The 10140-nt window shown below is 31.4% G+C and overlaps 1 protein-coding gene across 1 annotated transcript; it reads left to right on the forward strand.

The window, feature by feature from the left end:
• Nucleotides 1-983: 983 nt before the first annotated feature.
• LOC143077004 (uncharacterized) lies at nucleotides 984-9253 on the forward strand. Its single transcript, XM_076252895.1, has 3 exons — nucleotides 984-1131; nucleotides 8181-8486; nucleotides 8817-9253. The coding sequence occupies exons 1-3, from the start codon at nucleotides 984-986 to the stop codon at nucleotides 9167-9169; spliced, it is 807 nt and encodes a 268-aa protein (XP_076109010.1). The 3' UTR covers nucleotides 9170-9253.
• Nucleotides 9254-10140: the final 887 nt, after the last annotated feature.

The following is a 10140-nucleotide window of genomic DNA, read 5'->3' on the forward strand; positions in this document are numbered from 1 at the left end:
TTAAGGAATTTCCTCCTTCAATATTGAATTCTATATCAACACTGATAATATGAAAAAAAAAATTCCAAAAAATAACCCATCAATAGTCAAATGACAAAATCAAAATCTCTAAAAATCACACGATTGGAATGTGGCGACATATACATGATGTCCAAGAAGTTACAAATGTCAAAACATTTAACATGATCATGTCAATTAACAATGATAAATTGAAGAAAATCTAATTTGAATTGCTCATTTTCAGAAATAGGAGTACCTGGACCTCCTGGGAAACAAGGTGAACAAGGTAAGGCGTATTGTACATGTCGTAGATTCATTATTAATTATCACCACGATTTCCAGTGTCTAACGAATGTACCAATTTTCTATAGGAATTTATGCAAAACAAATAATCAAATACCATGGAAATGCAAATTTAAGATATTTATGTGGCAAAATAAAATGAAATTTCAAATAGCTCATTCCTTAAATGGTGTATTTCACATAACTTGTTGTCTTCCTAATTTCGAATGCTGCATCAAATTATTCAAATAATTTTTCAAAAAATTAAACCAAGCAACCAAAATTAATGTTGTCATAGACACTGTATTCATTCAATTTATGTTTGACATTTTGTAGGAATGAGAGGATATCCTGGCCAAGCTGGGACTCCTGGGTCAAAAGGATATAACGGAGAGCCTGGAAAAACAGGACGTATTGGACCTCGAGGGTTTACTGGGTCTACAGGACCAGCAGGTCAGATGGGAGATCCTTGAAAAAGCGGTGAAACCGGCCAAATCGGACCTGCTGGACCTCCTGGACAAACTGGACCTATTGGACAAAGGGGTGCCCCCGGAACTGACGGAGCCAATGGACCACCTGGTGCTAATGGTTCAAAGGGAACACAAGGTGAAACGGGACCTCCTGGACCCTCTGGAATCTCTGGACTAACTGGGCCACTTGGGCCAAATGGTCCGAGAGGAACATCTGGGTCAACAGGAGAAATGGGACGGACTGGACCAAAAGGAGCAAAGGGATCTCCTGGTGACACAGGAGATCAAGGAAACACAGGACCTAGGGGAAAATCTGGGTCAACAGGGCCATCTGGACCCACTGGTCGTAAAGGAGATACTGGTCCTTCAGGACCTTCAGGTACTTAACATTTATAATATGTATTTAACTGTGTGATTATTAAATTTCGTTCATACAAAATTTTATAATCATATGAAAAACCGAAGTTCATGGCATTAATCTATGTATCCTAAAAGCTTACAATATATTTATCAAAATGGCTAACGCAAACGTTCTTATGATGTTAAGAGTTATAACTATACGCGACAAATTTCTCAAATACTAGTATCTGTTTCGTTTATTTAATGTTCGCCACCAATTTTCTTGTGTACCTCTTTCGTTACACCGTACATTTGGACAAAAAAGAAAGTTCTACCGTTATTTTAAACTATAATTGGGGTTGTACCATTTACATTAGCCTACTTTTCATCACCTCCGCTTCGTTCACCATTGCATTTAATTGCATAAATGTTTGTGAACTAAGGCTTGTATTCCACTGTCAACCTCCCCTAAGTCAGACACATTTATCAATACAGTAAACCCATACTGTATGGACGGTAATGAATTCCGCGGCATGTAAATGTGAACCAGTTCGACGACACTGGAATACAAGTTCCTGATTTGATTAAGGCCCATTAAGAATATTACAGGATCAATTATGTTTTAAGCGTTCAATCCTTTTCCTTGTCATTGAGAGACGCGTAATAGCTTTGCATTACCTGAAATAAAATCAGTTGCAATTTGCCTTATTCATAATCATATTTTTATTACTTCAAAGCTTGTTCACTGGCAACGATGGCTAATAAATATTAATTTTCTCCACGACTAAATACTAATCAATACACATCTAACGGATTTAGTGTCAATTCGTCATAATTGGTCTACGAAACGCACGAAGTTGTAAAAGTCTGTGTCATTTTGTCTCTTAAAGAGATTGATCTCTTAGACTCAACTGTGACACTTAAATAAAAAAGGCTAAATATGGTACAAAGTTGAAGAGTATTGAGGACATTCAAAACAATCCATAAAAGTGTGTCAAATACATTCACGGTATTCTATACCTGAGATAAAACGAAAGCCTAATATTTCATAAGTGTAAAATTTGGTTAACAGTTGATACATATTTTTAACCATATCAATGATAATTCATGTCAACACAGAAGTGCTGACAACTGGTTTGGTGATACTCTCGGAGCATAAAATCTTGGGTTTCGTCTAAAAAAGACACAACATTGACGCTGGATTAAAAAAAGTTTAAAAGGACAAATAAGTACGAATTTGAAGAGCGCGTTTCGTCTTGTGTTCGACTGATATCTTTTTTGTTTTTATCGATAAATATAACGGAAGTATTCATGGTAGAATGATAGGGGGTCTTGTTTATAAGGGCAAATATGAATAATTCGATAACGGTTATACTTTTGTAATGTGGTACTACAGATAAAGGAGACCTAATGATTTCTAAATATCAAAATGAAACACTGACCTATTGATAATGCCAGATTCTTTCATTTTTAACCTTATCGTAATAAATGCTATACAGTATAATAATGACATAATTACAACAAACAATAACTATTCAATGATTTAATAAATTGCAATCTGCAAACTTCGAATACAGTATTGAAACAAAATGCTTTTTTTTTTTTTTTTTTTTTTTTTTTTTTTTTTTTTTTTTGAAGGTTTATGCATTTTTAATTAAAAAAAAAAGCCATACAGTCTGCCAGTATCAATATTCATATTGAAAAATGAATAAACAAATTCACTTTTAAAACTTTGCTTCAAACCAAAATATTAAAAAATGCTTGCATTCTGCTGTTGTTTTTTTTTTTGTTTTTTTTTCCAAGTAAATATCTTTTATTACATATCTGCTGTTTTAACAATTTACTCGGATTACAGCGTTAGCCCGAGTATCCCTGTTATTAGTTACTGAATTTCCAGGGAAAAGTTCAGTAAAGTATACTAAAGTATTAAAGTGTTAATTATATATATAACATATACATTCTTTTAAATACAGTGTATACATATTAAGAATAAAATTTCTTAGTATAAATCACGTGTTTACGGAACATCAATTTGCCTTCCGAATTTGTATTCATTTTCCCATTTTTATAATCTTTGACCTAGTTATTTGTACTTGACCTTTTGTGCTGGATTAGTTACAAATCATTGTCCGATAGCTAGTGCAAAAGGAAGCACATGTTTGTTGTGAAAATAAATTGTTGGATTAGATAAAACTTGTTTGGTAAGTGTTTTATACTATTGGTTAACAATTTTGTCATTAAAACAAAATAAATGTATCTAAAGTGAAAAGGATTAAATGTTTCTGGGAATATAATAGAAAGAATAAAGGTATTATACCAACATACACACAATTACTTGATGATACTTGGTGTAAAACAAATCAGTGTTGAATTATAATCATTTTAGTTTTTAAATAGTATAATAAATAAAGTGTCTTGTTTAGTTTGTTTATACATACAAAAAATGAAAAACCAACAACTACAACATACATGTATAATATAAAGTCTAGCCTAGCTATTCATTTTCACACAAAATACATGTACAATATAAAGTCTAGCATAGCTTTTAATTTTCACACCACACAATGGTATACATTTCAATTACATATATTTTTGAATATTTGTAAGCATCTTACTCATTGTTTTATTTCTATACTCAAACAGATAATATCTGTATTTATATTCTTGTTTAAATATTTCATAAACATTAACTTGATTTATCTTATTATTTGAGATACACTTGCATTTGTGTAGAGTGAATAAGATGACTGTCAAGAGATAATTAATATCATTTAATGAGTCCTCTTCTATTTTATATCCTACTACTAAGTGTTTTAAAGTAACTATATGCTCACCAATATGAAACTTATTTAATAGAATACAAATTTTATTCCAAAAACTTTAAAATAAGTACATTCCATGAAATTGTGTTGATAAGTATCTGGTACCCCACACACTGAACACAAATTGGTGTTCTTAATTTTCCATGTGAAAAGATGTGTACCTACAGGTAATATATAATGTAATAATTTCCATCGAACCATTTTTAATCTATTGTCTTCTAAATAATTAAAAATAAAATTAAATGTGTATTCAATTTTTGGTTGAATTTTATCTATATTTAGTTCTTTCCGCCATTTTGTAAACCCTATAGGAATATCTTTACTTACATTTGATAGGATTACATCAATATCTTTATTATTATTTGTTTGTAAATCATATATAATTGCGCCTTGTTTTAAAGATAGTTGTTTTTTACATTTAACAATAGTTTTTGATGAGTTCTGTTTTTGTAATATATCTTTCCAATGATTTGGTATACTCTTTCTTATTTGTATTATTTCTGCAATCCAATTTCTTTTACATTTTAACTTACTAAGTATTTTTTCTTTTGATATTCTACCTTTGTCATCAATTATGTCATTTACATAGATTTTATTGTCTTTTATCCAATGATTAAAAACTAAACTGTGCCCATTTAACTTTATGTATTTGTTACCCCATATAATTTGTTGTCTAATGGTTCTAAAGTTTTCTGGTTTATTAGTTTGACCACCGCCATATTTTACCCAGGTTTTAAGTATTTCTAAGTAAAAATTAGGGATTTTGTTGTTTTTGATATTTATTGATTTTAAATTATCCAGATCCATGTGAAATATTAAAAAAATTGATCCATATTGATTAAAGTATAATGTGGGGATAATTTTCCAATTTGACTGTTCACCTTCTATTAATCTTTTCGCCCATTTAATTTTTATTGCATCAATAAACTTGTCAATATCTATCATTCCAAGTCCTCCCTCATGTTAATTGTTTTTCTTTTAATTTTTTCTTTCTTATGATCCCAAATGAATTCATAAATCATTTTTTAAACTTAAAAAGTGAATCTTGGTCGATATCAGTTACAGAACTTTCTTTTTTTTCCATGAGTTAAGATTTTTTTTCAGATTTTTGAAGTTGTTTTTCTATGTTTAAATTCATGCATTGAGATTTATTATATCCAAAGTGAATACCTAAGCTTTTAACAGTCTCAAAATTGTCCTGAATGTGTTTTAATTTACCGAAACCTAATCCTTCAGTTTTACTCCTATTTAAAATAAGTCCTGACAGAGAACCAAATACTTCAATTATATTAAGTGACTGAGAGATTTCGTCTTTAGAGCAGAGAAACAATGTAGTATCATCAGCTAACTGGCTTATAATGAGGCTATGCGTTTTTTCATCTAACTTTATATTTATTCCCTTAAGGTTATTGTCGTTTCTTATTCTACAGGCTAATATTTCGACTGCAAAGACAAATAAAATGGCGCTTAAAGGACATCCTTGGCGAATTCCTCTAAAAATTTTCAGTGGGCTTGAAATCCATCCATTATTTGAGATACATGCCTTGGGTTTTGACCCACCTTAACATAGAATTTTCAATACCAAATTTTGTTAGTGATTGATACATGAATTCCCACTCTAGGGATTCAAAGGCTTTGGAGAAATCTAGAAAAAGTATAGCTCCATCTATTTTTAACTTTTCTGCATGATCTATACTGTCTTGTATCTGACGTATATTAAAACCTATATAACGGTTTTTAATGTATCCATTTTGGTCACTATGGATAATTTTTGACATCATAGGTTTTAATCTTTGGGCTAATGTATATGCAATAATTTTAACATCAACATTTAATAGTGTAATTGGTCTGTAATTACCTAATTCAGTGGGGTCTCTTTTTTAAATATTAGAGAAATTAGGCCTATTTTTTGTGATTCAGATAACATTCCTTTGTTATAGCAATAAATGAAGCTTTGAATTGCATAATTCTTTAATTTGTCCCAAAATTCTCTATAAAACTCTACTGAAAGTCCATCTAGGCCTGGGGATTTCTTTAATTTCATTTGAAAAATTGATTTTGTACATTCTTCTGTTGATAGAAGTCCATTTAGAGAATTGCTTTCCTCTTTACTTAATGATTGTTTAATATTTGTATCCTTAATATATGTGTTTATAAAATTTTTATCTGGTTTAGTGCTAGTGTAAAGTTTTTCATAATATTTCTTTTCTAAATTTAGTATTTCTGATTGTTTTGTAATTATCTCCCCTTTCTCATTTTTTAAATTTATTATATTTTTTCTTGTTTGTCTACTTTTCTCTAATCCTAGAAAAAATTTAGAATTTTTTTCCCCTTCTATCCATTTTATCCTTGAACGTATCTGTGCACCTTTTGCTTTATAACTATAAAGAGATTCTATCTCTCTTTCTAATAAATTGATTTCATTCTTTTCTACTTCACTTAATTTATTAGGTCTTTCCACCTTTTGGTGGAAAGACCTATAGGTTTTGTTCTGATTAATATTATTAGGTCTTCCACCTTTCCGTGGAAAAACCTATAGATTTTGTTCTGATTATTATTAGGTCTTTCCACCTTTCCGTGGAAAGACCTATAGGTTTTGTTCTGATTATTATTATTATTATTATTATTATTATTATTATTATTAGGTCTTTCCACCTTTCCGTGGAAAGACCTATATGTTTTGTTCTGATTATTATAATTAGGTCTTTCCACTTTTCTGTGGAAAGAACTATTGTTTTTCTTCTGATTATTTTTTTTTCTTCCGCCTAATTTTGTTCTTGCGATAAACATTTGTTTCGCAATATGTCGCTTAGATATTTGGTATATGATATCGAACAGTTTATGCGCTTTTGAAATTTACCCTGCGTAACCGAACACTTTTCTTTGTAGAAGTTATCTCCCAAACACTGTTTTCCTTGTGTCCACGACTCCTTCGCAACTATAAAATATTACGACAAATTTATTTTATAAAATTGCTCATTATATCCTTCGCATGATTTGTCCAATTTTGACCGAAGCAATATGAACGCTCCATATGGGAGTTATTTCCCCTTTTGTATTTGAAATTTTGAAATGTATTTTAAACTGGAAAACCATAAGTGATAGAGACCTAGGGTCTTTTGATTTGAGATCCTTGGTCCCAAAAAATGAAAATAAGTTCAAGGTCAAAGGTCAAGGTCATATTTTAGATTTTTATTTGTCTTTGATTTCCCTATACCTTTGGAATGGTTATAGATACAGAAAATTTAAGTAGTGAAAAATGCTTGGTACATCAAGGGGCAACTTTGTTACGTTATGACTGTATTGGTTTCACCATTATGTAAGGGACAAAACCCCCATTTATGGTTTATAAAAAGCCATTATTAGGCAAAACTCTTAAACAAACGGTCCTTTACCCATAGGGTCTTTTGCAATGACATTGTGGAGCAATGACCTTGACAAAGGTCGAAAGGTCAAAGTCATGTACTAAGAGGTAAATTATGTGATTTTGGCACTATTTAAAGAGTTTTATGTGTGTTTGAATTCCAACCAACCAACCAACCAATCAATCAGTGCATGTTTCCGTCTCATGTGTTTAATATGGAGTCCAAGATCTCATTTGTTTCTTTCTCGCTTGTTACCTATCAAACGCGTTTAACCAATCAACCAACGTGTTTGATCAACCAATCAACGTGTTTAACCAACCAACCAACCAACCAACCAATCAATCAATCAATCAATCAATCAATCAGTGCATGTTTACGTCTCATGTGTTTAATATGGGGTTCAAGATCTCATTTGTTTCTTTCTCGCTTGTTTCAGGAAACCTATCCAACGTGTTCATCCAACCAACCAACCAACGTGTTTAATCAACCAACCAATGTGTTTAATCAACCAATCGACATTTTTACCAACCAACCAACCAATCAATCAATCAATCAGTTTATGTTCCCGTCTCACGTGTTTAATATGGGGTTCAAGATCTCATTTGTTTCTTTCTCGCTTGTTTTAGGAAACCTATCCAATGTGTTTAACGAACCAACCAATCAACGTGTTTAATCAACCAACCAATGTGTTTAACCAACCAATCAACATGTTTAACCAACCAACCAACCAACCAATTTGTTTCATTGACACTCATACCACATCTTCTGATATCTATTGTTAGATTGATTGATTGATTGTTGGTTGCTTAATGTCCAGTGGCAAATATTTCATGTATATTTAGGACGACCTTTATTGTTAGAAGAAAAAGATCTGTGATTTGCTGATCAATTGTGTATTTTAGCTGTGCCAACAGTTCAAGTTCAACAACCATCATATTCAGTCACCACTGGTAGCTCTGTAACCTTGGTGTGTACTGTGACCTCTACACTTACTGTCAATGATGTTTACTGGCAAAGAAGTATTGGTGGAAGCATTGGACAAATTAGATCCACAACCAACACCAATAAATATAGTGGCAGTACTACAAGCACACCATCTCTGACTATCTTTAATGCAGACCGAAGTGATATCGATACTTACACATGTTTTGCCACCAACAGTGTAGGAACTGGACAGAGTACAACAACTCAACTGTCTGTTACAGGAAGTAAGTAGTTTCGTTATAATAATTAATCTCACTCTTTTGATTATTATAAGACAGATAATTGATCAGTTGTCAATGTTGCATTTATAAAAATGTGTTTGGACTTTGCCAATCAAAGGCATGCCATGCTGTGTTTATGCCACAACACAATTGAATGGCATCCACTATCTAAATAAAAAGCTACATGGAAGTAAGCTATATTATAGTGTAGTGAATTATTCCTTTTTTGTATCAGCGTCATTTATCAGACAAATACACACTGGGGACCAAGTTTTATATTTTATGATTGTTGTATTTCAGTAGTAAAGGTGTTTTAAAATATGTTTTTTTTAGCTCCACCTACTGTAATTGTACCACAGCCATCATATTCCATTACAATTGGGGATTCTATCACTCTTGTTTGCACTGTAACCTCCAATCTCCCTGTCACATCCGTACAATGGGAAAGGAATATTGGTGGTTCAGTAACCACTATAACAAGCACAACCAACACAAATAAATACAGTGGTAGTACTCCTACCACTCCATCTCTGACAATATCTAATGGAGCACAAAGTGACTCTGGAGAATATACATGTTTTGCTACCAACAGTGTTGGAACAGGACAAAGTACAGCGACCACACTGTCTGTAACAGGAAGTACGTGTAAATGTGCAGACAATTACATATTCCTGCAGCATTTATAATAGGCTAAAACCCATGTTCCTATCACACTTGCTTTTGTAATAGCACTATTTGTTTAGGCTTTATTTTACATAGAAAAATTGAAATATATAGACACATAAATAAAATACAGTAGTGTACCGCTGTTTGAAATATAGTTTTTATAAGCTGTATAATTTTTGTTACAAGCATACTTATGTAAAGTTTATTAAAACCTAAACAAAACACTAGAGTTTTCAAAATTACGGTACAGTACAATATACCACATCAATTGAATTTTTCATTCTCATGCAAATTCTGCAATTCTGGGAGAACATAATTTTTTAACTGTTTCGGGTTGATCTATAAATGCTTAGATTTTAAAAGGGAGATTATAATTTGTCATTTTCTTTGGCTTCATAGTTGTCACTTTGTCAGTATAATGCTTTTCCTACAGCTTTGTTTAGATTGAGATGAAACCAAATATGTCCATAAAGTAGCCCAGTGTATGTGGACATTGTATATCTATTTTTAGTTTATTTGTTATTCACTGCTAATATATCCTGTAAAGACATCATTGTTAAGATTTCAACAGAGATTGGGGTCTATCATTGAACTCTGTAGGCTCTACATGTTAAGATATTTAGATGCTTTTTGATTCATAGTTTTAAATACTCTAATTAATTTAAAACACATTATTAAAGAAATTATTTGTTTTTCAGTGCACAAAGCCATTAAATGAAGACGGAAATAAAATTCATACCCTGATTTTGACAGTTTCAAATATACTGCATATTTTTACTTTGTAAATCAAACATATATGATTTGTAACAACAAACTCGCAGAATTTTATCAAAATCCCGTGTCAACAGGTGAATATCAAAAGATGTGGTTATAGGTAAATTAACAGTTTTTTTTTTTTCCTGAAATTTTTATTAAGATTAATATTAAAATTATGAATGATATAAATAATGATAATGCCACATGCAGTAAAAAAGTTTGATTGAACTATTTC

This window comes from Mytilus galloprovincialis, chromosome 5, assembly GCF_965363235.1.
Source record: "Mytilus galloprovincialis chromosome 5, xbMytGall1.hap1.1, whole genome shotgun sequence".
In the NCBI taxonomy this organism is placed as follows: Eukaryota; Metazoa; Mollusca; class Bivalvia; order Mytilida; family Mytilidae; genus Mytilus; species Mytilus galloprovincialis.